The sequence below is a fragment of the Ranitomeya imitator genome, chromosome 3, assembly GCF_032444005.1.
Source record: "Ranitomeya imitator isolate aRanImi1 chromosome 3, aRanImi1.pri, whole genome shotgun sequence".
Taxonomy (NCBI): Eukaryota; Metazoa; Chordata; class Amphibia; order Anura; family Dendrobatidae; genus Ranitomeya; species Ranitomeya imitator.
In genome coordinates, this window is record NC_091284.1 from 276138764 (window position 1) to 276166556 (window position 27793).

The 27793-nt window shown below is 46.2% G+C and overlaps 2 protein-coding genes across 4 annotated transcripts in view; both read left to right on the top strand.

Annotated features, from left to right (window-relative positions):
• The window catches only part of KIF21B (kinesin family member 21B), a 764016-nt gene that overhangs the window by 548529 nt on the left and 187694 nt on the right, over positions 1–27793 (top strand). The window lies entirely within an intron of this gene.
• On the top strand, positions 24940–26289 carry LOC138669757 (uncharacterized). The gene is made up of 2 exons (XM_069756484.1): positions 24940–25082; positions 25174–26289. Exons 1-2 carry the CDS (start codon positions 25069–25071, stop codon positions 26180–26182), a joined length of 1023 nt encoding a protein of 340 aa, XP_069612585.1. The 5' UTR covers positions 24940–25068; the 3' UTR covers positions 26183–26289.

The window sequence follows — 27793 nt, forward strand, 5'->3', positions numbered from 1 at the left end:
TGAATCCGTTAAAGATGTTATGGTGGGGTTTCCCACGCCTTCCGGTCTGAGTGATTCTATGTCTCTGGCCATTTAGATTGACCGGCGCTTGCGGGAGCGCAGAACTGTGCGCGCTGTGGCGTTGTCCTCAGAGCAGATTCCTGAGCCAATGCAGTGTGATAGGATTCTGTCTAGAATGGAACGACAAGGATTCAGACGTCAGAATAGGTTGTGTTATTATTGTGGCGACGCTTCTCATGTCATTTCAGTCTGCCCTAAGCGGACAAAGAGGATCGCTAGTTCACTTACCATCAGTACTGTACAACCTAAATTTCTGTTATCTGTGTCCTTGATCTGCTCATTGTCATCATTTTCTGTCATGGCGTTTGTGGATTCAGGCGCCGCCTTGAACTTAATGGACTTTGAGTTTGCCAGGCATTGTGGTTTTCCCTTGCAGCCTTTGCAGAACCCTATTCCTTTAAGGGGCATTGATGCTACACCCTTGGCTAAAAATAAGCCCCAGTTTTGGACACAGGTGACCATGCGCATGGCGCCAGCCCATCAGGAAGATTGTCGATTTCTGGTGTTGCATAATTTGCATGATGCTATCGTGCTGGGTTTTCCGTGGTTGCAGGTACATAATCCTGTGTTGGATTGGAAGTCCATGTCTGTGACTAGTTGGGGTTGTCAGGTGGTTCATAATGATGTTCCTTTGATGTCAATCTCCTCTTCTTCCTCTTCTGAAATTCCAGAGTTTTTGTCTGATTTTCAGGATGTATTCGATGAGCCCAAGTCCAGTTTCCTTACACCACATAGGGACTGCGATTGTGCTATTGACTTGATTCCAGGCTGTAAGTTTCCTATACATTTCAAAACCTGACCTGCACATCCAAACACAGACTCAGTGTGAACAGGTGCTGAACCTAGAGTCGTAATTAAAATTTTAATTACAGCAGGTCCAATACCCCTCCACAGGGAGAGAGAATTTTAGTCTATGAAGAGTTTTCACATGCACCCATTCAGATGGAGACGTTTATTCTCAGCGAGGTAAGGCAAGCGTAGGACCTGGTATAAGAGAGATACCATAAAGAGGCTACCAGGTACACATAAAATTGGCCATTTTTATGCGCTAAAAGCTCTCATTTTTCATATTTCTAGTGCAGTAATGCAGTTCAAATTTCGTGTTTTCAAGTTTGCATATTTTAGCGCTGCAGTGAGCTGCCTTATTTACTTAGCTATATACGAGTTGGCGACTCTAGGTTCAGCACCTGTTCACACTGAGTCTGTGTTTGGATGTGCAGGTCAGGTTTTTGAAATGTATTCTCTAGCCTTCTGATCGTGCACTCCGCCTCCTAACTTCAGGTGTTTTAATTACAGTAGATCCAATACCCCTCCACAGAGAGAGAGAATTTTAGTCTAAGAAGAGTTTTCACATGCACCCATTCAGATGGAGACGTTTATTCTCAGCGAGGTAAGGCAAGCGTAGGACCTGGTATAAGAGAGATGCCGTAAAGAGGCTACCAGGTACACATAAAATTGGCCATTTTTATGCGCTAAAAGCTCTCATTTTTCATATTTCTAGTGCAGTAATGCAGTTCAAATTTCGTGTTTTCAAGTTTGCATATTTTAGCGTTGCAGTGTGCTGCCTTATTTACTTAGCTATATGTAAGTTTCCTAAGGGCCGACTTTTCAACCTGTCTGTGCCTGAACATACCGCCATGCGGAGCTATATTAAGGAGTCTTTGGAGAAAGGGCATATTCGGCCATCTTCTTCACCGTTGGGAGCGGGGTTCTTTTTTGTTGCTAAAAAAGATGGTTCCTTGAGACCCTGTATTGATTATCGCCTCTTGAATAATATCACGGTCAAGTTTCAATACCCTTTACCTTTGCTTACCGATTTGTTTGCTAGGATTAAGGGAGCTAGTTGGTTTACGAAGATTGACCTTCGGGGGGCATATAATCTTGTTCGTATTAAGCAGGGTGATGAATGGAAAACTGCGTTTAACACGCCTGAAGGCCATTTTGAATACCTTGTGATGCCATTCGGGCTCACTAATGCTCCATCTGTTTTTCAGTCCTTCATGCATGATATTTTCCGGACTTATATTGATAAGTTCTTGATTGTATATTTGGACGATATTTTGATTTTTTCCGATGATTGGGAGTCTCATGTGGAACAGGTCAGGATGGTATTTCAGATCCTTCGTGACAATGCTTTGTTTGTGAAGGGGTCTAAGTGTCTCTTTGGGGTGCAGAAGGTTTCCTTTTTGGGCTTTATTTTTTCTCCTTCGTCTATAGAGATGGATCCGGTTAAGGTTCAAGCCATTCATGATTGGATTCAGCCCACATCCGTGAAGAGCCTTCAGAAATTTTTGGGTTTTGCAAATTTTTTATCGCCGTTTCATTGCTAATTTTTCCAGCGTGGTTAAACCCTTGACCGATTTGACGAAGAAAGGCGCTGATGTGGCGAATTGGTCCTCTGCGGCTGTCTCTGCCTTTCAGGAGCTTAAACGTCGATTTACTTCTGCTCCGGTGTTGCGCCAACTGGATGTTTCTCTTCCGTTTCAGGTTGAGGTTGACGCTTCTGAGATTGGGGCAGGGGCCGTTTTGTCTCAGAGGGATCCTGTTGGTTCTTTAATGAAACCGTGTGCCTTCTTTTCCCGTAAGTTTTCGCCTGCGGAACGCAATTATGATGTCGGCAATCGGGAGTTGTTGGCTATGAAGTGGGCGTTTGAGGAGTGGCGACATTGGCTTGAGGGAGCTAAGCACCGTATTGTGGTCTTGACCGATCATAAGAATTTGATTTACCTCGAGTCTGCCAAACGGCTGAATCCTAGACAGGCTCGATGGTCCTTGTTTTTTTCCCGTTTTGATTTCGTGGTCTCGTACCTTCCGGGTTCTAAGAACATTAAGGCTGATGCCCTCCCTAGGAGTTTTTTGCCTGATTCTCCTGAGGTCTGAAAGAAGGGGTGATCCTTTCTGCCATTTCCCCTGATTTACGACGGGTTCTTCAGGAATTTCAGGCTGACAAACCTGACCGCTGTCCTGTGGGGAAACTGTTCCTAACAGATGGACTAGTAGAGTGATTTCTGAGGTTCACTGTTCCGTGTTGGCTGGTCATCCTGGCATTTTTGGTACCAGAGACTTGGTTGGTAGGTCCTTTTGGTGGCCTTCTTTGTCTCGTGATGTGCGTTCTTTTGTGCAGTCCTGTGGGACTTGTGCGCGGGCCAAGCCTTGTTGTTCCCATGCTAGTGGGTTGCTTTTGCCATTGCCGGTCCCTGAGAGGCCCTGGACGCATATTTCTATGGATTTTATTTCTGATCTTCCGGTTTCCCAGAGGATGTCGGTTATCTGGGTTGTTTGTGACCTGTTCTCTAAGATGGTTCATTTGGTGCCTTTGCCTAAATTGCCTTCCTCTTCGGATTTGGTTCCGTTGTTTTTTCAGCATGTGGTCCATTTGCATGGTATTCCAGAGAATATTGTGTCTGACAGAGGTTCCCAGTTTGTTTCTAGGTTTTGGCGGGCCCTTTGTGCTAGGCTGGGCATTGATTTGTCTTTTTCTTCTGCGTTTCATCCTCAGACAAATGGCCAGACCGAGCGAACTAATCAGACTTTGGAGACTTATTTGAGATGCTTTGTGTCTGCTGATCAGGATGATTGGGTGGCTTTCTTGCCATTGGCCGAGTTTGCCCTTAATAATCGGGCTAGTTCGGCTACTTTGGTTTCACCATTCTTTTGTAATTTTGGTTTTCATCTCGTTTTTTTCTGGGCAGGTTGAGCCTTCTGATTGTCCTGGTGTGGATTCTGTGGTTGACAGGTTGCAGCAGATTTGGGCACATGTGGTGGACAATTTGGTGTTGTCTCAGGAGGAGGCTCAATGTTTTGCTAACTGTCGTCGGTGTGTTGGTTCCCGGCTTCGGGTTGGGGATCTGGTCTGGTTGTCTTCCCGTCATGTTCCTATGAAGGTTTCTTCTCCTAAGTTTAAACCTCGGTTTATTGGTCCTTACAGGATTTCTGAGATTTTTAATCCAGTGTCTTTTCGACTGGCGCTTCTGGCCTCTTTTGCTATCCATAATGTCTTCCATAGATCTTTATTGCGGAAATATGTGGAGCCCGTTGTTCCCTCTGTTGATCCTCCGGCCCCTGTGTTGGTTGATGGGGAGTTGGAATATGTTGTTGAGAAGATTTTGGATTCCCGTTTTTCGAGGCGGAAGCTTCAGTACCTTGTCAAATGGAAGGGTTATGGCCAGGAGGATAATTCTTGGGTTTTTGCCTCTGATGTCCATGCCGCTGATTTGGTTCGTGCTTTTCATCTGGCTCATCCTGATCGACCTGGGGGCTCTGGTGAGGGTTCGGTGACTCCTCCTCAAGGGGGGGTACTGTTGTGAATTCTGCTTTTGGGCTCCCTCCGGTGGTTGTAGGTGGTAATGCAGTTGTCTCTGGGCTGCAGTCCTGGACATGTGTATCTGCTGATTGCAATTCTGACTGGGGTATTTAGGTTTGCAGGACTCATTAGCCCTTGCCAGTTGTCAATGTTTCTTGGGAAGTGTTGGATCCCTGTCTGGCTTCTCCTGCTTAGCTGGCAATTCAGCAAAGATAAGTGTCTGTTTCTTTTTCTATGGCACACAAGCTGTGTGCTTGTTTTTTGATTGTATTCCTGCTCTGTGTGTAGGAGTCTCTGGAGTTGCAGATATACGTTCCACGTCTTTAGTTAGATGGAGGAATTTTTTGTATAATCTTCTGTAGATATTTTTGGAAGGGTTTTCATACTGACCACACAGGACTCTGTTCTATCCTTTCCTATTTTAGTTAGAGTGGCCTCTTTTGCTAAATCCTGTTTTCTGCCTGTGTTTGTCTTTCCTCTCCTACTCACAGCATAAGTGGAAAAAATAAAACGTAACTTTTATTATGACTAAAGTCACACACAAAAAAAACTTAAACCAAACACCCAAGTGAATAAAAATACTGGGGCAAAGTCTCAGACAATTGGTATGGTGACCACAGAGACTGATTATCCCCAGAAAGGACAGAATGATATCCTCCACAACATATTGGAGATATCAAGAAAACTAGAATTTGACATATAGGGCTGGAGTAAAATAACATCAAACAGCACACAACGTCAGGCTAGTTATATGAACGAACAATAAAAGCCCATCAATAGTTGCATATAGACAGTGCCACTGATGGCTATAAATAATGTAAAAAGGAACAATCTCACCGGTTGTAAGGGCAGGAGCTTTGGGGATATTCTATCGATAGCCCCTAGGGACTGACATAGGGACTGTCGTCTCCATTACTTTTCCGGATTTTCTTCTGACCAGAAATTATCCGGCGCTCCTGGGCCCTCATCTTGGAACCGGTGAGATTGTTCCTTTTTACATTATTTATAGCCATCAGTGGCACTGTCTATATGCAACTATTGATGAGCTTTTATTGTTCGTTGGTTTAAGTTTTTTTTGTGTGTGACTTTAGTCATAATAAAAGTTACGTTTTATTTTTTCCACTTATGCTTTGTTAGATATATGATTTATAGTGGTATCGTCTATGTGACTTGCAGTCAATATATAGACTTTGCTTTGTCTCTACTCTCCTACTCACAGCCAATATTTGTGGGGGTTGCCTATCCTTTGGGGTTCTGCTCTGAGGCAAGATAGTATTCCTATTTCCATCTATAGGGGTATCTAGTCCTCCGGCTGTGACGAGGTGTCTAGTGTTTGTTAGGTACACCCCACGGCTACTTCTAGTTGCGGTGTTAAGATCAGGATTTGCGGTCAGTATAGTTACCACCTACTCCAGTGAAAGTTTTCATGCTGCTCCAATGTCACCGGATCATAACACGCGGGTACCTGTGCCCATGCCCGTGTCTTCCGCCGATTCCAGGGTGGCAGACTAGGCTGTGGAGGCACGGGACATTTGGGATCGCACTCAGGATGCCATTCGGGCTTCCAAGGAGAGAATGAGGTCCTCCGCCGACCTTTGCTCCTGGCGACTTAGTGTGGCTCTCCGCCCGTAACAAAAGGCTGCGAGTTGAGTCCACTAAGTTTGCACCTCGCTACTTGGGTCCTTTTAAGGTCCTTGAACAGGTTAATCCTGTGGTCTACCGTTTAGCCCTTCCTTCTCGCCTAAGTATCACTGACACCTTTCATGTGTCCCTTTTGAAGCCTGTCTACATGTCCCGGTTTTCCGAGTCATCTGCTGGGACATCGGGTTTGTCTACGGACGATTACGAGGTGAATGCCATTCTGGGGTACAAGGTGGTACGTGGCAAAAAATTTTATCTGGTGGACTGGAAGGGCTGTGGTCCTGAGGACAGGTCTTGGGAGCCTGCTGAGCACATTCGGGCACCACAGCTCATTTCTGCCTTCGAGCGTAGCGAGGTCCAGGGGGGGTGATGTTAGGGGTCAAGTTCCCGCTTCTGCACAGGGGAAATCTCGGGCCGTTTCTGCTGCAGTCTCCCATTCTCCTCCTGCCGCAGTGGAACCTGCTCAGCGGAAACGTCGGTCCTTGCGTCTGGCTCAGTCTCACTCTGTGCTTAGGCTTGCTGTTGCTTTTCCAGCTTTTGCCATTAAAGCCAGTGCTGGGCAGCAGCGAGCGGACGCTTTTGGGACTAAGTCCTGCTTTTTCCCTTCTGAGCATGCCCAGGGTGAGATCTCCCATTGGAGATCGAGGGTCACATGCTCAGATGCTGCAGTAGTTCCCATTGGTCCTCCTGGAAGGTCCTGAAAGGGCTAACTTCTGTGGTAGCTGCCCATTGGTCCTTTATTGGAAGGTCCTGAACGTACTGCAGCTATATAAGCTTCGCATGACCGCACGGCCATGCGCTAGTGTACATTTGTATACGTGTGTTTGTTGTGAGTGCAAGTCGTTCATTAAATACCCCTCCCTATTGTATGACTGATCGTGTAAGGTGTATGGCTGCTATCTAGCACCCGACTAACCATTAAACGTGTTACACATGAATCAGCGTCTATTGCTGTGACCGCCAGTGCGGCACCATGCGCCAGTAGTGTGCTTCCTGACCCACCTCTGGGTGCTTAGTGGTGTCTGCCAGCACGGCACAGTTCGCACTTAGGTGCTCAAACTATATCAGTTACCTAACACACCCAGTTGCGGTGTTGTGCGCAAGTAGTCTGAACGGACTTCAACCCTGAGTCTTGGGATTGAGTTCGCTGACTCCTTGCTTGCACTCCTTTGTACGGTATTGCTGACCTGTGGCTTTACAGGGTTCGCTTCCACATAGCGCTGCCATTTACTAGCAGCAGGTTTTCACCTGCACGGTGGACCCCACTCTCTTTCAATGATGTTGCAGTCACATGAGCGGTCAGGTGACCGGTCACCTGACCGCTCATGTGACCGCGACGTCATCGGAGGTCCTTCACTCACCGCATTCTAAGGAGGCAGTGCTGTATACTGCTACATGGGCTGTGCTGTATACTGCTACGTGGGCTGTGTTATCTGCTATGCGGGTTGTGCTATATACTATGGGGGGTATATTATATTCTATGAGGGAGGCCGTGTTATATACTATGTGGCTGTTATAATATACCCCCACAATAGTATATATTCCGCTTAATTGTAAAGTGCTGCGGAATGTGTGGATGGATGACAAACTCATGTTCAGTGGCCAGTGTCAGGCAGCTGCTACAAAGGCAAATAAAATAATGGGATGCATTAAAAGAGGCATAGATGCACATGAGGAGAACATAATTTTACCTCTATACAAGTCACTGGTTCGACCACACTTAGAATACTGTGCACAGTTCTGGTCTCCGGTGTATTAGAAAGACATAGCTGAACTAGAGCGGGTGCAGAGAAGAGCGACCAAGGTTATTAGAGGACTGGGGGGTCTGCAATACCAAGATAGGTTAGTACACTTGGGGCTTTTTACCGTATTTTCTGGCGTATAAGACGACTGGGCGTATAAGACGACCCCCAACTTTTCCATATAAAATATGGAATTTGGGATATGCCCGCCGTATAAGACGGGGGTCATCTTATACGCCAAGTCATCTTATATGGTGTGTGGTTCCCAGGGTCTGGAGAAGATGAGACTCTCCTTCAGGCCCTGGGATCCATATTCATGTAAAAAATGAAGAATAAAAATAAAAAACATGGATATACTCACCCTCGGACGGGCCCTGGCTCACAGCGTTGCTAGCGTCTCCCTCCGTTCCTTAGAATGCGGTGAGTGAAGGACCTCCGATGACGTCGCGGTCACATGAGCGGTCAGGTGACTGGTCACCTGACCGCGACGTCATTGAAGGTCCTTCACTCACCGCATTCTAAGGAACGGAGGGAGACGCTAGCAGCGCTGTGAGCCAGGGCCCTACCATGAATATGTTGGCGCTATATAAAAAAAATTATTATTATTATATTCTATGGGGGAGGCTGTGTTATACTATGGGGGGCTGCATTATATTCTATGGGGGCTACATTATATATTATGGGGAGTTGGACTATATTCTATTCTATGGGGTGGCTGCATTATACTCTGGGATGGCTGCATTATATTCTGTAGGGTGGTGGCTGCATTATACTATATGTGGGCTGCATTATACTGTATCGAGGATTATGGGGAATACGTTATACTATATGAAGAACAATGGGGTGCATTTTACTATGGGAAGTGAATTGTACTACATGGATGACTATGGCGGAGCATTATACTATATGGAGCACTATGAGGAGTGTAATGCTATATAGAGGACAATGAGAAATGTACTGTATTATGCTATATGGAGGACTGAGCAGTGTATTTTAATATATGGAGGACTATAGGAAGTGTATTATACTATATGGAGGACTGTGGTGCACATTATAATATATGGAGGACTATGGGGTGTATTTTACTAAACAAGTAAAATGCTGCATATTCAGATTGTTTTTGCTGGAACAAAAATTATTGTTCTCAGCAACACATCGCCGGTGTAAACTGTAGATGTGCTGCTGATAACATGATACTGTATTATTTTTATTATTATTTATTATTATTTGTATTATTCCTCAGCAGGTGGAAAGAGGCCGGGAAACAAGTGTTGAACAAGTGTTTTTAGCGGCCTGAACTCAGTGCTTGTAAATACAACCGAAATGCTTTTGTGTGATGTGCAATATGGTAGCATTTGGGGCCCCATTTTAAACTTTGCCTAGGCGTAGGGCCCCACTTTGCCTGAAATCGGCTCTGCCTACAAGTGTACAAAGATATTATACAGTCACCATGTGACAAGTGGGCCTGTGTAACTTCAAATGCCAGGGCTGAATTTTAGTCCCAATCCGGCCCTGTCCACAACAAACAGAAAGTCATCCCCTATAAAGAAGATAAGGGAGAACTTCCAAATTTGAGATAACCTAAACAGGTTTTTCATGACTTATTTTTATTACTTTTATAGGAATGTAGACAATAATAAACCAATAATGACAATTTAGTAGTCCAATGCTCGTGCAAACAAGCGTATAAATCTGGTGTGGTTTTTTATCAGATAGCACACTGATCGATGTTATACAATGAGGCCACGCAGAGAAACATTCTTTTTCTCAAACTGATTCGGTGTGAGAAAAAAATCATATTATGCTGCGATTTGTCTCTGCAATTGCATGAGTCTCACCCACTCAAGTCTATGGATGGGAGAAAAAAAATTGGATACCTCAGTATAACATCCAATATTTACAGTTACATTACAATACTGTAACCTAGGGAACTGTAAATGATCCTGTAAAAGATTAATAACTGCTCAGAAAACAAACTGACTGCAAACGGATGACAAGTGAGAAAAAAATTGTCCCACCCTCCTCGATGAAAACAGATACTTACATATGATGTACAGGGAAATATAGGTATAGTACAATGCCAAAGATTTTACTTCTTAGGCTAGGTTCACATTGCGTTAAAGCAGCCCGTTCAACACATGCGTTAAACAGGCTGCGTTAACGCAAGTGCCGACATGCCATCGCGCTAGGGCAGATAGAGCTAGCAGATGCTCTCTGCGCTAGCGTTGACGGACCCGGAAACGCTGCAGCCCGCGTCCCAGGGTCCGTCACTCAATGCGCTAGCAATGCGCCCGAAATATTGCTCAATGGCAGCGTTAACGGACTGCGTTACACCACATTATGCTGCGGTGTAACACAGTCCATGTAACGGACTGCTTAAACGTAATGTGAACCTGGCCTTACATTACATGAGCGATATCTATTGTAAATTCTACAATAGCTCAGAAACTGGTGAATCTTCGCAGCGCACAGTGCGTGTCTGGGGGGATTCAAAAGTCTGCAGTCACACAGAGTGACACACAGAGTGAGTGCAGACAGTATAGTCCTCCATACAAAATTATGGGTACCACATAGTCCTCCATACAGTATTATGGGCACCACATAGCACTGCATACAGTATTATCGGCACCACATAGTTTTTCATACAGTGTTATGGGCACCATATAACCCTCCATACAGTATTATGGGCACCATATAACCCTACATACAGTATTATAGGCACCACATAGTCCTCCATAGTATTATGGGCACCACATAGTCCTCCATACAGTATTATGGGCACCATATAACACTCCATACAGTATTATTGGCACCACATATTCCTACATAAAGTATAATGGGCCCACACAATGCTTCATACAGTGTTATGGGCACCATATAACCCTCCATACAGTATTATGGGCACCATATAACCCTCCATACAGTATTAGAGGCACCACATAGTCCTCCATAGTATTATCGGCACCACATAGTCCTCCATACAGTATTATGGGCACCATATAACACTCCATACAGTATTATTGGCACCACATATTCCTACATAAAGTATAATGGGCCCACATAATGCTTCATACAGTATTATGGGCCCCATATATTACTCCATATGGTATCATGGGCCCCAAATATTACTTCATACAGTATAATGGGCCCTGTATATGCCATACATATATGGCATGTATGGCTGTATAGGACCCCTACTCTTCTCAATCTATACACTTGGCTTGGGACAACTCATAAAGTCCCATGGATTCCAGTACCACCTCTATGCTGACGACACTCAGATCTACCTCTCTGGCCCAGACGTCACCGCTCTGCTGTCCAGAATCCCAGAGTGCCTATCAGCCATATCCTCCTTCTTCTCCTCTCGCTTCCTCAAACTCAATGTGGACAAATCTGAACTCATCATCTTTCCTCCATCCCACAAATCTTCCTTACTTGACCTATCTATCGCAGTCAATGACATCATGCTTTCCCCTGTACCCGAAGTCCGCTGCCTCGGAGTAACCTTCGACTCTGCCCTGTCCTTCAAACCACACATCCAAGCTCTTTCCACCTCCTGTCGCCTCCAGCTCAAAAATATCTCCAGGATCCGTCCTTTCCTCAACCCCCAATCTACTAAAATGCTTGTGCACGCCCTCATCATTTCCCGCCTTGACTACTGCAACATCCTTTTCTGTGGCCTCCCTGCTAACACCCTTGCACCTCTCCAGTCCATCCTTAACTCTGCTGCCCGACTAATCCATCTCTCTCCTCGCTACTCCTCTGCTTCCCCCCTCTGCAAATCTCTTCACTGGCTCCCATTCCCTCAGCGTATCCAGTTCATATTGCTAATACTGACCTACAAAGCCATCCACAACCTGTCTCCTCCATATATCTCTGAACTAATCTCTCGATATCTTCCCTCACGTGATCTCCGGTCCTCCCAAGACCTCCTTCTCTCCTCCACACTTATTCGCTCCTCATCCAATCGCCTCCAAGACTTCTCCCGAATATCCCCCATCCTCTGGAACTCTCTGCCCCAACACGTCCGACTATCAACCACAGTCGGATCCTTCAGACGGAACCTGAAAACTCATCTCTTCAGGAAAGCCTGCACTGACACCGCTGCTGCCTCATCACTATCGAAGCTACCGCCTCACCAACACCGAAGCTACCGCCTCACCAACACCGGAGCTCCTGCAACCCTCAACCTACTGTCTCCTTCCCCATAATCCTGTAGAATGTAAGCCCGCAAGGGCAGGGTCCTCGCCCCTCTGTATCAGTCCGTCATTGTTAGTTTGTTTACTGTATGTGATATTTGTAACTTGTATGTAACCCCTTCTCATGTACAGCACCATGGAATCAATGGTGCTATATAAATAAATAAATAAATAATAATAATAATAATAATACATAAAAAAAATCAAATACTCACTTCATCTTGTACCCCGCTGCTCTGGTCTCCTCAGCGTATTCTGACCCTTTGCACTGCTCGGCACAAAGGATGCCTTGTAGTGATGTAATTGCACCCTCTGCGCTAAGACGTCTCAGAGCTCAGACACAGAGGGAGAATGATGGGAGAGGGAGCATAAGGGGATGGTTCTCTCACTCATCATTGTTTTCAACTGTGTCGGCACTGGCACTGGAGCTCCATGACTTGTGAACCCCATAGCATGCCATGTCCGCGACGGCTTATGGACTCCGGCACTTGCCAGCTTGCGCCGAGTGGTGATATCAGTCCTGATATATGTACTGTATCATAACTGAGCACCACCAAAAATTAAGCAGTGGGTGAAATGCTTTTAGGACACCCACCCTTAAATCAAAGGTATTTATTAAAAAGAAAATAATCAGCACACCGATTAAATGAGAGAAAAGTGGAGGACTCTTTATTAGCCCATTTGGTAACATCTCAATTCCATAGCAGAGAAATGTTCAGTTAGGGATCTGAAACGTTGCCACATGGGCTAATAAAGAGTCCACCACCTTCCACAATTAATTGGAGTGCTTCTTATTTTCATATATACACACACACACACACTTAGAGTAGATACTTATATTTACACCATGTATAAAGGACAGGAGGAGTATACACAATGTACACAGCTCCACACTATATACTGTGGTAAGGAATACAGCATGGAACTGTGTATATACTATATAGTGTAGAGATGTGCCAGTGTATATATTGTGGATTCTATACTATACACACAGAAATGTACTATATGAACAGCTCTACACTATATACACACACAGCTCTACATTATAATTAAGACATTATTATACCATATTATGATGCATACATCACATAGGAGACACCCATATATATCATATAGGAGGCACCACAACTGCTGAATATATATATCATAAATATCATATTGAGACAACTGTATATACACATTATATAGGTGATACTTAAACTGCTATGTATAATTGCAGTATCACTTATATAATATACTAGCTGAAGAGCCCGGCGTTGCCTGGGCATAGAAAAATATCTGTGGTTAGTTATAGCACCTCACTTCTCTTATTTTCCCATCACACCTCTCATTTTCCCAATCACATCTTTCATTTTCCCCCTCACATCTCTCATTTTCTCCCTCACACCTCTCATTTTCTCCCTCACTCCTCTCATTCCTCCCTAACACTTGTCATTTCGACCTCACATTTGTCATTTTCCGATCACTCCACTATTTTCCCTCGCTCCTCTCATTTTGCACTCACACCTTTTCATTTTCACCTCACACCCCTCATTTTCACCTCAGTATATACATGTTTGCATCTCCCTTATATATAGTATACACCTGTATGTCATCTCCTGTATATAGTATATACCTGTATGTCATCTCCCCTGTATATAGTATATACCTGCTGTGTGTCATCTCCCCTGTATATAGTATATACCTGTATGTCATCTTCTATATATAGTATATACCTGTATGTCATCTCCTTCTATATATAGTATATACCTGTATGTCATCTCCTCCTGTATATAGTATATATCTGTGTCATCTCCTCCTGTATATAGTATATACCTGTATGTCATCTTCTATATATAGCATATACCTGTATGTCATCTCCTCCTGTATATAGTACATACTTGTAGGTCATCTGCTCCTGTATATAGTATATACCTGTGTGTCATCTCCTCCTGTATATAGTTTATACCTGTATGTCATCTCCTCCTGTATATAGTATGTACCTGTATGTCATCTCCTCTTCTATATAGTACATACCTGTGTGTCATCTCTCCTGTATATAGTATATATCTGCGTGTCATCTCCTCCTGTATATAGTATATACCTGTGTGTCATCTCCTCCTGTATATAGTATATACGTGTGTCATCTCCTCCTGTCTATAGTATATACCTGTGTGTCATCTCCTCCTGTCTATAGTATATACCTGTGTGTCATCTCCTCATGTATATAGTATATACTTGTGTGTCATCTCCTCCTGTATTAGACCTCGTTCACACGTTATTTGGTCAGTATTTTTACCTCAGTATTTGTAAGCTAAATTGGCAGCCTGATAAATCCCCAGCCAACAGGAAGCCCTCCCCCTGGCAGTATATATTAGCTCACACATACACATAATAGACAGGTCATGTGACTGACAGCTGCCGTATTTCCTATATGGTACATTTGTTGCTCTTGTAGTTTGTCTGCTTATTAATCAGATTTTTATTTTTGAAGGATAATATCAGACTTGTGTGTGTTTTAGGGCGAGTTTCATGTGTCAAGTTGTGTGTGTTGAGTTGTGTGTGGCGACATGCATGTAGCGACTTTTGTGAGATGAGTTTTGTGTGGCAACATGCGTGTAGCAACTTTTTGTGTGTCGAGTTGAATGTGACTGGTTAGTGTAGCAAGTTGTGTGCAGCAAGTTTTGCGCATGGCGAGTTTTGCGCGTGGTGAGTTTTATGTCTGGTGCCTTTTGAGTATGTGCAAGTTTTGTGTGAGGCAACTTTTGCATGTGTTGCAAATTTTGTGCATGTGGCAATTTTTCCGCGTGTGCAAGTTTTGCGTGTGGCGAGTTTTCCATGAGGTGAGTTTTGCACTTGTGGCGAGTTTTGCGTGAGCCTAGTTTTTGCATGTGGTGAGTTTTGCGCGTGGCGAGTTTTGCGCGTGGCGAGTTTTGAGCGGCGACTTTTGTGTTTCGACTTTTATGTGGCGAGGTTGGTGTATGTGTGGTGAAATGTGTGCTGAGGGTGGTATATGTGTTCAAGCACGTGGTAGTGTGTGGCGCATTTTGTGTGTGTGTTCATATCCCCATGTGTGGTGAGTATCTCATGTCAGGGCCCCACCTTAGCATCTGATCGGTATATACTCTTTTGCGCCATCGCTCTCATTCTTTAAGTCCCCCTTGTTCACATCTGGCAGCTGTCAATTTGCCTCCAACACTTTTCCTTTCACTTTTCCCCATTATGTAGATAGGGGAAAAATAGTTTGGTGAATTGGAAAGCGCGGAGTTAAAATTTCACCTCACAACATAGCCTATGACGCTCTCAGGGTCCAGACGTGTGACCGTGCAAAATTTTGTGGCTGTAGCTGCGACGCCTCCAACACTTTTCATTTCACTTTTTCCCCATTATGTAGATAGGGGCAAAATTGTTTGGTGAATTGGAAAGCGCGGGGTTAAAATTTCACCTCACCTATGTAGCCTATGACGCTCTCAGGCTCCAGACGTGTGACTGTGCAAAATTTTGTTGCTGTAGCTGCAACGCCTCCAACACTTTTCCTTTCACTTTTTTCCCCATTATGTAGATAGGGGCAAAATTGTTTGGTGAATTGGAACGCGCGGGGTTAAAATTTCGCCTCACAATATAGCCTATGACGCTCTCGGGGTCCAGACGTGTGACTGTGCAAAATTTTGTGGCTGTAGCTGCGACGGTGCAGATGCCAATCCCGGACATACACACATACACACACACACACACACACACACACACACATTCAGCTTTATATAGTAGCTATATAGCAGTATACCTATATAATGTACTGTATATAGATTGGTGTATTTAGATTATATAGTTAATACTGTGACTGCTGTATATATGTTACTCAGGTGAAACTGCAATTATACACAGCAGTCTATATTACAGCAACTGCTGTGTATAATTGCAGTATCACCTATAAAATGTATATACAGCAGTAGCAGTATCACCAATATAATGTATATAGAGCAGTCTTTATACATCATATGGGTGATACTGCAACCGTTATATATAGAATATATAGGTGATACTGCAATTATACACAGCAGTTGCTGTAATATAGATAGACTGCTGTGAATAATCACAGTATCACCTACATAACATATATAGTATACAGCACTAGTGCCACACAATACACACCATGGTGGATACGGCACACAACACAATTATACAACTCCAACACTATACACAATTGTGTGTGATGATAGCATTGTAACTAAGGCAAACACACAACTGTGTGTAAAGTGACGTATTTATGATTGTGCATCTGTATTGTGTGGCATAATACACAATTATGTGTGTTTTATTTTGCCTGACTTGTGCGGTATCCACAATAGTGTCTATTGTGTTGGACACAGACACAATCAAAGACGCACGACTGTCTCTAGTGTGCAACACAACACACACAGTTGTGAATATAGCGCAAGACATAAATCTATACACAATTGTGTCTAACAATGGCACTATTAGGGCTTATTCACAAGTCTGATTTTCATTGGTGCTTTTTCAGAGTCTATACGAGTGCTATCACAGGTACTATAAAGTATATTGTATAGTTGTCTTGTGCCCTATTCACGACGGTGTCTGTGTTGTGTTGCACACTTGAGACTTATTATTATTATTATTATTATTTATTATTATAGCGCCATTTATTCCATGGCGCTTTACATGTGAGGAGGGGTATACATAATAAAACAAGTACAATAATCTTGAAAAATACAAGTCACAACTGGTACAGGAGGAGAGAGGACCCTGCCCGCGAGGGCTCACAATCTACAAGGGATGGGTGAGGATACAGTAGGTGAGGGTAGAGCTGGCCGTGCAGCGGTTTGGTCAATCGGTGGTTACTGCAGGTTGTAGGCTTGTCGGAAGAGGTGGGTCTTCAGGTTCTTTTTGAAGGTTTCGATGGTAGGCGAGAGTCTGATGTGTTGTGGTAGAGCATTCCAGAGTAGGGGGGATGCACGAGAGAAATCTTGTATGCGATTGTGGGAAGAGGAGATAATAGGGGAGTAGAGAAGGAGATCTTGTGAGGATCGGAGGTTGCGTGCAGGAAAGTACCGGGAGACGAGGTCACAGATGTATGGAGGAGACAGGTTGTGGATGGCTTTATATGTCATGGTTAGGCTTTTGTACTGGAGTCTCTGGGTGATGGGGAGCCAGTGCAGGGATTGACAGAGGGGAGAGGCCGGGGAATAGCGGGGGGACAGGTGGATTAGTCGGGCAGCAGAGTTTAGAATAGATTGGAGGGGTGCAAGAGTGTTAGAGGGGAGGCCACAGAGCAGGAGGTTACAGTAGTCAAGGCAAGAGATGATGAGGGCATGGACTAGGGTTTTTGCAGATTCTTGGTTTAGGAATGTGCGGATCCGTGAAATATTTTTGAGTTGGAGGCGGCAGGAAGTGGAAAGGGTTTGGATATGTGGTTTAAAGGAGAGATCAGTGTCAAGGATTACCCCAAGACAGCGGGCTTGTGGGACTGGGGAGAGTGGGCAGCCGTTTACTGTAATGGATAGGTTCGTTGGGGAGATCGCGTGAGATGGGGGAAAGATGATGAATTCTGTTTTGTCCATGTTAAGTTTTAGAAATCTAGTGGAGAAGAAGGATGAAATAGCAGACAGACATTGAGGGATTCTGGTTAGTAGGGAGGTGATATCTGGTCCAGAGATGTAGATCTGTGTGTCGTCAGCATAGAGATGATACTGAAAGCCGTGAGATTCTATGAGCTGTCCCAGGCCAAAGGTGTAGATGGAGAAGAGCAGGGGTCCTAGAACTGAACCTTGCGGGACTCCGACAGATAGGGGCGAGGTGAGGAGGTGGTGTGTGAGTGGGAGACGCTGAATGTACGGTCAGTTAGGTATGATGAGATCCAGGATAGGGCCAATTCTGTGATGCCAAGGGATGAGAGGGTCTGCAGCAGCAGGGAATGGTCCACTGTGTCAAAGGCAGAGGACAGGTCCAGGAGGAGGAGGACAGAGTAGTGTCGCTTGCTCTTGGCGGTTAATAGGTCATTGGTGACCTTAGTTAGGGCAGTTTCAGTGGAGTGGTGTGACCGGAAGCCTGATTGAAAGCGGTCGAAGAAGGAGCAGGAAGATAGATGGGAGGACAGTTCAATATGGACATGTTGTTCCAGTAGTTTTGAGGCAAAGGGGAGAAGTGATATAGGGCGATAGCTAGATACAGAGGATGGGTCAAGAGAGGGCTTTTTGAGGATAGGTGTGATTGTGGCATGTTTAAAGCTTGAGGGGAAAATGCCAGTTGTTAGTGATAGGTTAAAGAGATGGGTTAGGGTTGGGATGAAGACTGTGGTGAGGTTTGGGATGAAGTGGGATGGGAGTGGGTCAAGTGCACAGGTGGTGAGATGCGATCTTGAGAGTAGAGTGGAGAGTCCGTCTTCTGTAATGGTGGAGAAGTTGGTTTTGGAGGTGGAGGGCTGGGTAGTTGGGAGGAAGGGTTCTGGGGGTTGTTTACTAAAATTGTCTCTGATGTTCTCAATTTTCTGCTTGAAAAATGAGGCGAAGTCTTCAGCTGAGATGAGTGGGGAGGGAGGAGGTGCTGGGGGACGGAGGAGAGAGTTGAAGGTGTTGAATAACTGTTTGGGGTTGTGAGACAGGGAGGATATGAGAGATGAGAAGTAGGTTTGTTTTGCTGTGGCGAGCATGGTTTTGAAAGCAGTGAGGGACTGTTTGAATGCGATGAAGTGCTCGATGGAGTGGGATCTTTTCCATCTGCGCTCAGCAGCTCTGGAAGCTCGCCTCAGTTCTTTTGTCATGCTGGTGTGCCAGGGTTGTCTGTTGATTTTGCGAGCTTTGGTATGTGTGAGAGGGGCAAGAGATTCCAAAGCTGCAGCTATTGTGGTGTTATATAGAGCGGCAGCATCATCCGCATTGTGTAGGGAGCTTATGTCTGTGAGAGGGAGGAGGGATTCAGAGAGTGAGTGAAGATCAAGGTGTTTAAGATTTCTGCGAGGGTGTGAGAGTTTGTGGGATGGGGGTTGTAGACAAGGAGTGGAAAGGGAAGAGAATGTAAGTAGGTTGTGGTCAGAAAGAGGAAGAGGTGAGTTTGAGAGGTTAGATAGGGAGCAGAGGCGGGTGAGAATGAGGTCCAGTGTGTGACCATCTTTGTGGGTGGCTGTAGAAGACCATTGAGTGAGGCCAAAGGAGGAAGTGAGAGATAGAAGTTTAGTGGCAGCTGAGAGGGAAGTGTCAATGGGGATGTTGAAGTCGCCCATGATGATAGTGGGGATGTCGGCGGCGAGGAAGTGGAGTAGCCAGGTGGTGAAGTGATCGAAGAAGGTGGTGGCTGGCCCTGGGGGACGGTAGATGACAGCCAGTTGGAGGTTGGAGGGGGAGTAGATGCGCACAGAGTGCACCTCAAAGGAAGGGAGGATAACAGAGGGTGGCAGTGGGATTGGGGTGAAGGAGCAGTTATCTGACAGGAGAAAACCAACTCCTCCGCCATGCTTGCTGCTGGGGCGGGGTGTGTGAGAAAGGTGGAAGCCACCGTAAGAGAGTGCCGCAGGGGAGGCTGTGTCAGAAGGGGTGAGCCAGGTTTCAGTGATGCCGAGGAAGGAGAGTTTGTTATTGATAAAGAGGTCATGGATAAATGGAAGTTTATTGCAGACAGAGCGTGCGTTCCATAGTGCTCCAGTTAGGGAAATTGGGGGAGTGGGGGCAGGATGAATGGGTATGAGGTTACTGTGGTTGCGAGGACGTGTAGAGGATCGTGGCAGGGGATTAGAAATGAGTGTGGGGATGTGATGAGGAGGGCCAGGATTTGGGGATATGTCGCCAGCAATGAGGAGCAGCAGACAGAGCGTTAGAAGGTGTGAGCTGGATAGGTCATGATGTGGCCGTGTGTGCCTGGCGAGAAAGGATTGTATGTGGAGGAATAGTTCTGTGGAGGAGGTGAGATGACTGGGGAGGATGGAGGGAGAAATGACTAGTTCTTTACTGGGTGGAGGGACTACAGGAGATAGGAAGAAATAGAGTAGTATGGGGGTGAATGTGAAAAGAAACCGAAACATTATAGTGGTTTTCTATTCCTTTACCTTCCAGTCAATTCCAGTCCAATTCTAGTCTAATTCATAGCAATTAAAAAACTGCAATTTAAAAATGCAATTTCTAAGATGGTCAGACACGTCTGGTCAGACTCCTGGCTATGAATTTATGGGCACCTAAGGGCTCACAGCTGAGAGGGAGGATGTGGGCGTGTGTGTCTAGAGCACATGTTCACAGTTAAGCCAGGTCATAAAGAGGGGGTGGGGTAGATGGCCACTCAGGTATGCAAGCAAGAAGCAAGGGAAGTGAAATACGAATGGATAGAAAACAATGGGTAAGCAAAGCGTACCAGGTGGGAATTATATGCAGTTCACATAAACACACATTGCAGGAAAGGCAGAGTAGATGGACAGCAGCATACCAGGTGGGAATTATATGCAGTTCACATAAACACACATTGCAGGAAAGGCAGAGTAGATGGACTTATTCACACAGTTGTGCCTAAGTGTGTAATATAGACACCATTGTGTATACAGCACAAGTCAGTGGTGTGTGTGTATGTGTGTGTGTTTGTGTGTAAACAGGGCTCAAGTGTGCAAGACAGTACAGACACCTCTGTTGGTGTGGCACAATTACTTGGGTTGGACTCAAGTGTGCAACACAATACAGACTTATAGGACTACTAGCTATTGAACCCGTTCTACGCCCGGGTGGCGAGCATTTATATTGGTATATTGTCTCCATCATGGTATGTGCTGCTCCATCCTGCGTCCCCATCCTGTCATGCGCTGCTCCATCCTGCGTCCCCATCCTGTCATGTGCTGCTCTATCCTGCGTCCCCATCCTGTCATGCGCTGCTCCATCCTGCGTCCCCATCCTGTCATGTGCTGCTCCATCCTGCGTCCCCATCCTGTCATGCGCTGCTCCCATCCTGCGTCCCCATCCTGTGATGCGCTGCTCCCATCCTGTGATGCGCTGCTCCCATCCTGCGTCCCCATCCTGTCATGTGCTGCTCCATCCTGCGTCCCCATCCTGTCATGCGCTGCTCCATCATGCGTCCCCATCCTGTCATGCGCTGCTCCATCCTGCGTCCCCATCCTTATGTGCTGCTCCATCCTGCGTCCCCATCCTTATGTGCTGCTCCATCCTGCGTCCCCATCCTTATGTGCTGCTCCATCCTGCGTCCCCATCCTTATGTGCTGCTCCATCCTGCGTCCCCATCCTTATGTCCTGCTCCATCCTGCGTCCCCATACTGTTATGTGCTGCTCCATCCTGCGTCCCCATCCTTATGTGCTGCTGCATCCTGCGTCCCCATCCTTATGTGCTGCTCCATCCTGCGTCCCCATCCTTATGTCCTGCTCCATCCTGCGTCCCCATACTGTTATGTGCTGCTCCATCCTGCGTCCCCATCCTTATGTGCTGCTGCATCCTGCGTCCCCATCCTTATGTGCTGCTCCATCCTGCGTCCCCATCCTTATGTGCTGCTCCATCCTGCGTCCCCATCCTTATGTGCTGCTCCATCCTGCGTCCCCATCCTTATGTGCTGCTGCATCCTGCGTCCCCATCCTTATGTTCATGCTCCATCCTGCGTCCCCATCCTTATGTGCTGCTCCATCCTGCGTCCCCATACTGTTATGTGCTGCTCCATCCTGCGTCCCCATCCTTATGTGCTGCTCCATCCTGCGTCCCCATCCTTATGTGCTGCTCCATCCTGCGTCCCCATCCTTATGTGCTGCTCCATCCTGCGTCCCCATCCTTATGTGCTGCTCCATCCTGCGTCCCCATCCTTATGTCCTGCTCCATCCTGCGTCCCCATACTGTTATGTGCTGCTCCATCCTGCGTCCCCATCCTGTCATGCGCTGCTCCATCCTGCGTCCCCATCCTTATGTCCTGCTCCATCCTGCGTCCCCATCCTTATGTCCTGCTCCATCCTGCGTCCCCATACTGTTATGTGCTGCTCCATCCTGCGTCCCCATCCTTATGTGCTGCTGCATCCTGCGTCCCCATCCTTATGTGCTGCTCCATCCTGCGTCCCCATCCTTATGTGCTGCTCCATCCTGCGTCCCCATCCTTATGTGCTGCTCCATCCTGCGTCCCCATCCTTATGTGCTGCTCCATCCTGCGTCCCCATACTGCCTCTGACCCGCTCAGCGCCGAGTGCTGGGGGGCCTGAGCAGGCGGGGACACCGGCGCGCTGTGGGGGTCAGGTGCCGGTATCGCCGCCAGCTCAGGCCCCCCCAGCACTTACTATACTCACCTGTCCGGCGTTCCATCGCTGAGCGCCGCCATCTTCCCGGTCTCCTGGCTGTGACTGTTCAGTCAGAGGGCGGCGCCGGCGCGCATTAAGTGCGTCATCGCGCCCTCTGAACTGAAGGCCACAGACCGAAGACCGGGAAGATGGCGCCGCTCAGCGATGGAACGGGGACAGGTGAATATAGGCCGATACTCACCCTCCTGGCGGTCCCTGCTTCTGCGGTGGAGATCGCGGTGTGTGTTCAGTGTGAACGCACACCGCGATCTCCCGGGAGCGTCGCTCTGTGAGGCCCAGACTGCGCCGGCGCTTGCGCTTGCGCAGTCTATAGAGGCTTCGGACAGAGTGACGCTCCCAGCGTTATATTATAGATATCTAGGGGGCAGCCCCACAGTTGCTGTATCACTACACAATTGTATAAGTAGTTCCAATCCTGTGCATGTGAACAGCGCTTTACATACACATACATGCACAGTGCAGCATATAGAGATGGTGAAAAGGATGCCAGTGGGAGCAAACATTGCCTGCTGTGTGTGTGCACACAGGCAGAGAAGAGGCTGAGGAGTCTGATAGAGGGAAGCGGTGAACTGTGACGGAGTCACAGAGCCGTGCAGCAGCACGGGCAGGAGTTGTTTAATAACTGCTCTGGGAGTCCCAGCAATGTGTGTCCCAGGGTCGGGATATGGGGCGCCGCTGCTGCGCCTCAGCCCCGGTAAGTGGACTGGTAAGGTAACAGTCACCTTCCGGGCATGACTCTGTAATCGGGGACACGTTAGGTTGTGAGTTTCAGCAAGTGTCAGCAGGGATTACAGGGAGAGTCGGCACCAGCACCACGTGTTCTGAGCAGCGCTCTGCTGTCCCCTGTCTTTAAGGACGCACTGCCGCTTGAGGCAAAGTGCTCAACTTGCCTCATGATAGGTTCACCCCTGGCCAAACCCACTCATTTAGAATACAATATATACAAAAAAAAAATATTCAAAGCATATAGCCCCTCACAGTAATACACATTAGCATTATATTATATATTAAAAAGATAGAAAATAGTCCCCATATCCAGTGTTTTATCCAGTGTTTGCAAGAGAGTATTAAGAAAATCCACCAATCTACGTATTATTAACAACCCCGTGGTCATAGTTACCTAGATTCAATCCCCTTAGGGTGGATCATGAATATGTATCAGGCAGCATGCGGGGAGCCAATAGTAGATTGCAATCAAAAAGGCGCCAAAACTTCTAATGAGGAGGTATGAACCAGTCATGTACCCACTTGGCCAACAGTGTACAAGCATCACGATGTCAGGGAAACACGAACCCACTCATTGCTAAATCCTGTCTCCTCAGGCCTGAACGTCCCCTTAGCGCACAACCCCACCACTCAGCATCACACGTGGGCAGTCACATGGCCAAGTCACGTGACTCCACCCCCAATGACGCAGAGCAGGGTACGCATGTGCAGGCGGCACGCACAACCAGGCACATCACCGGGTGTTACCAGAGCTGCGGTCATTTGATCACAGGAGAGGCATGCCCACGAATGTGTCTAGATCAACCCATCCAGGTCCTAATGCAGTCAAGTGAAATACATTGTGTTGTAACCCATGGCAACTCACTCACTATTATAAAGGGGATTTTTATGCAAAACAGAAGAGAAGAAAGTTAACGGGTTGAGCAAGAATCCAGACATAGCAACAATTATCAGATTTGTATATTGACTACTACATATTCACATTTTAAACCACAAAAGTATTATCTCTATCTAAGGCCGGCGTCACACTTGCGAGTTTTACGGACGTAAGAGCGCAGAAACTACGTCCGTAAAACTCGCATAACATACGGCACAATGATTCTCAATGGGTCTAGTCCTATCAGCCGTATATTACGGATCCGTAATATACGGCGTTCTACGGCCGCACAAAATCGCAGCATGCTGCGTTTGTCAGCGTATCGCGCAAAAAATACGCCAATGCAAGTCTATGGGAGAGCGTATAATACGGAATGCATACGGACCATGCGTGTGCCTTGCGAGAAATACGCAACTTACTGGCAGATGTCCGGAAATGTCCAAAGGACTCAATCAGGCAGGTGAGACATGCTAATTAGCTGAAAAAGCCAGACAGTGAACCCGGAAGTCTGCTGCACGCCTCCACGGAGTGAGATTCAGCATGGCCAGCATAATTAATGTAGACATGCTGATCATTTTCGTCCAAGAGAGGCCTGTCATCAGGGACCAAAATGACCCAAATTATGCCAACAGGGCACAAAAAGAGGCTGCATGGAGGAGTGTGTGTGGGTCCCTCTTCCCACATTATGACCAGCAGCCACGTGAGGCACAGCGACAGATAAGTAAGTACACCCATGTTTTAAATGTAATGTTCTTGTGAAATAGCAGGCCTTTACTACTTAATTTATTATCAAGAATGTCTTAAATATTCATGAAAGAACTAGAAAGCCCACCAGTAGATACATGGTGTTGTACATGATAAACGGATTTCAGTAATGTTTTGAATAGGTGTCCCTTACTAAACAGTGTTTCCCATTAATTGTCCTTTCTGTGATAGAGGTTAGGGTACTCTGTCCTTGTGGCCTTGCTTGATAATTGTGTGTGTTGTTTTTCAATTTAATATTAAATGTGCTCCACAAATGCCTATTTGTATGCTACCCTTCAATCTGTGTATTCAATTTCACCTTGTGTGAGCAATCTGCATAATGGTGTAATGAATGTGTATATTTTTTGTTGTTTTAGTGGGTGATGTTACAACAAGGTGGCGGAGTATCCGTGACCAGTATAGGAGGGAGAGGCAGCAGCGGGAGAAAAGTGGAGCCGGGGCACCTCCTAAAAAAAAAAAATACGTCTACTTCGACCGCCTAACCTTCCTTAACCCCAGCATGGACCTCAGGCCGTAAGTACAAACATCACTCACTGTTTTTATTAAGTCTTTTGATACAAATTTTCCTTAAAATTTTTAATAAATCAAAATTTTTCTTTTTCAGAACTCAGTCTAACCTCACTGACAGGGATACAGGGTCTGAGTCAGAGCTGGTCATTGACCCAGTTGGGGAAGGTGAAGAGGTGGCTGGTCCATCTGCTGCTCCCTCCGGCTCCATCCCTCATGGATCCTCCACATCTGGCCAGGCAGCTCCATCTGCATCAGAACCACACCCAGAGGCCCCAGAGTTTGCATCTTCCGCCGCAGCATCATCAGCAGCAGCAGCACCACCACCTAGCCAGGATGACCCTGGAAATAGCAGCAGCCCAACTGTTGCCCTGGATCCATCCCCACAGGCTGCAGTCAGACCACAGCGTTCACGCCGCAGGAGAGAGCTGATCCAAAGCCGGCGAAACGTTGATGCTGGGGTCATGAACTATTTGGCACGGGTTCGAGAGGATGATGGGGAGGAGGGATTTACAAGGAGCCTTGCCCAGTACTTAAGGTCCATAGAGCGGGAGTTGAGGCTGCGTTTGAGAGGGTGTTTTCAGATCCTTATTGACGCATGCACCCCCCCAAATAACCCATACAATCTCTTGCAGATGATTGAACAGTGGCAGATGTCACCTGAAAATATTCTGCGGCCTCAGAGATTACAAGGCCTGGCTGCTCAACAAGGATCTGAAGCACCCCCTCAACGTCAGCCAACCCCTCAACCCCAACCCACAACAAACCCACAATGGCAACCTCAGCAACATATGGCAGGATATCATCAACCATCCCAATATGGCCACTTGTCCTCACCTAGTGCTGGAGGCTGGTCCCAACCTGGGTATGGACAATATGGTCATTTTGGGTTGGGGTATGATTCACGGACATATGGTCAGCAACAGCAGGGGTATGTCCCAAATCCTCGGCCCACTCTTCAAACTTTCCAGCATCATAGCTGGGCTAATGTCCCTCAGGCCACTACAACATCTGCACAGGGTGCTGGACAATTGGGCCTACAAAGGCCACCTGATGCTGACCCTGAGCAAGCTACATCTCCTGCACCAACCTACCAGGACTTGTAATTTTTTTTTTTTTGTTTTTGTTTTATAATGTTTCCTTGTTATTTTTTTGTGGTTTAGATTCTTTTATCCACAATATTGGTTTAGATTGTGCATACATAGCAGTCTTAATTGTGGATGTTGTAAATAATTTTGTGGCCACTAAAAACAGGCAAATTTGATGCCAAAATCTGGTTATGGGCCAAAAAAAAAAACCATAACAAATGTTCTTCAGTAAAAAGTTATATTACTACCAATCAAAGTCTGGATGCGCTCGAATCATTCTTCCATCACACACACATGATATGCTGACAACCATATGTGAAATAATTAAATACAACAGACCGAGTTTATAAATTGGTTAACACATACTTCATAGATCCAAATAATTAAACATGCAAAAATGCATAGTCTTGCCAGGGAGTAGCACCTTGAGGACTCAAAAAATAATTTGTAAAGACATCACGAACTTTAAGACCAGAAAGTGGACGGCGCGAAGGAGGGACATATGGGGTAGGTCTACTAACATTGTTCATGAGGTGATCTTCAAAATTTGGAGAGGAACAATCATGTATTCTTGTGAAATTATGTAGAATTACACAGGCTTTGATCACTTCATTGATTGTAGCCTCACTCAGCTGGATGGCAGACTGAAGAACACGCCATTTGGCAACAAGAATCCCAAAGGCGCACTCAACCAGTCTCCGTGCCCTTGCAAGTCTCAAATTAAACACCCTCCGCCGGTGGTCAAGGTTGCGCCTGGGGTAAGGCCTCATGACGAACCTCGTCAGTCGGAAGGCCTCATCTCCAACAAAAACAAAAGGCACTGCTTCTGCATTGGAGCCTGGGAGTTGTTGTGGTGGTGGGAGGTTCAACTGGTTGTCACGTAGCCGCCGACCCATTATGGACGAATTGAAGACCCTAGAGTCTCCAGTTCGCCCATAGGCCCCAATGTCTACAATTATAAACCTGTAGTTACTGTCAGCAACTGCTAACAGAACTACAGAGAAAAACTGTTTGTAATTGTAGAATTGGGATCCAGAGTTCGGCGGCTTACGCACCCTGATATGTTTCCCATCCACAGCTCCAATGCAGTTAGGGAAGTCACAAGTATTTTTGAAACCAGTGGCGATTTTGAGCCAATCCTCCTGTTGGGGCTCAGGCATCACAACTTCCTGAAGTTTCTGCCATATTTGGGAACAGGTTGTCCTAACAATGCCTGAAATTGTCGACCGCCCAATCAGAAACTCCAGGTGTAGACCCGCATAGGACAAGCCTGTGGACAGGAAGCTGCAATACAAGAAAAAGGTACAAAACACATTAACATGATGACTACGAAAACAGGAATAAGCACAAGTGTATATTTCATTTACTAGGACATTATTTACAATAGAAAAGGTTAATTTTAATATCTTAAAATAATAGCATATTCACAACATTCTTTTATATGTGCTTGTGGCTTCATGTCCAAGTTAAGTTACTGAAACATAGTAGGACAACACTCAGTTTTGAACAAACAAACAAAAAACAGTATGGGCGAATGTGGAATACATACCGTAAGGTTAGGAGCAGACGCTCCTCAGCAGAGATGGCTTTTCTCATCCAGGTGTCCTGATAGGTGAGGCCAGGACGTAA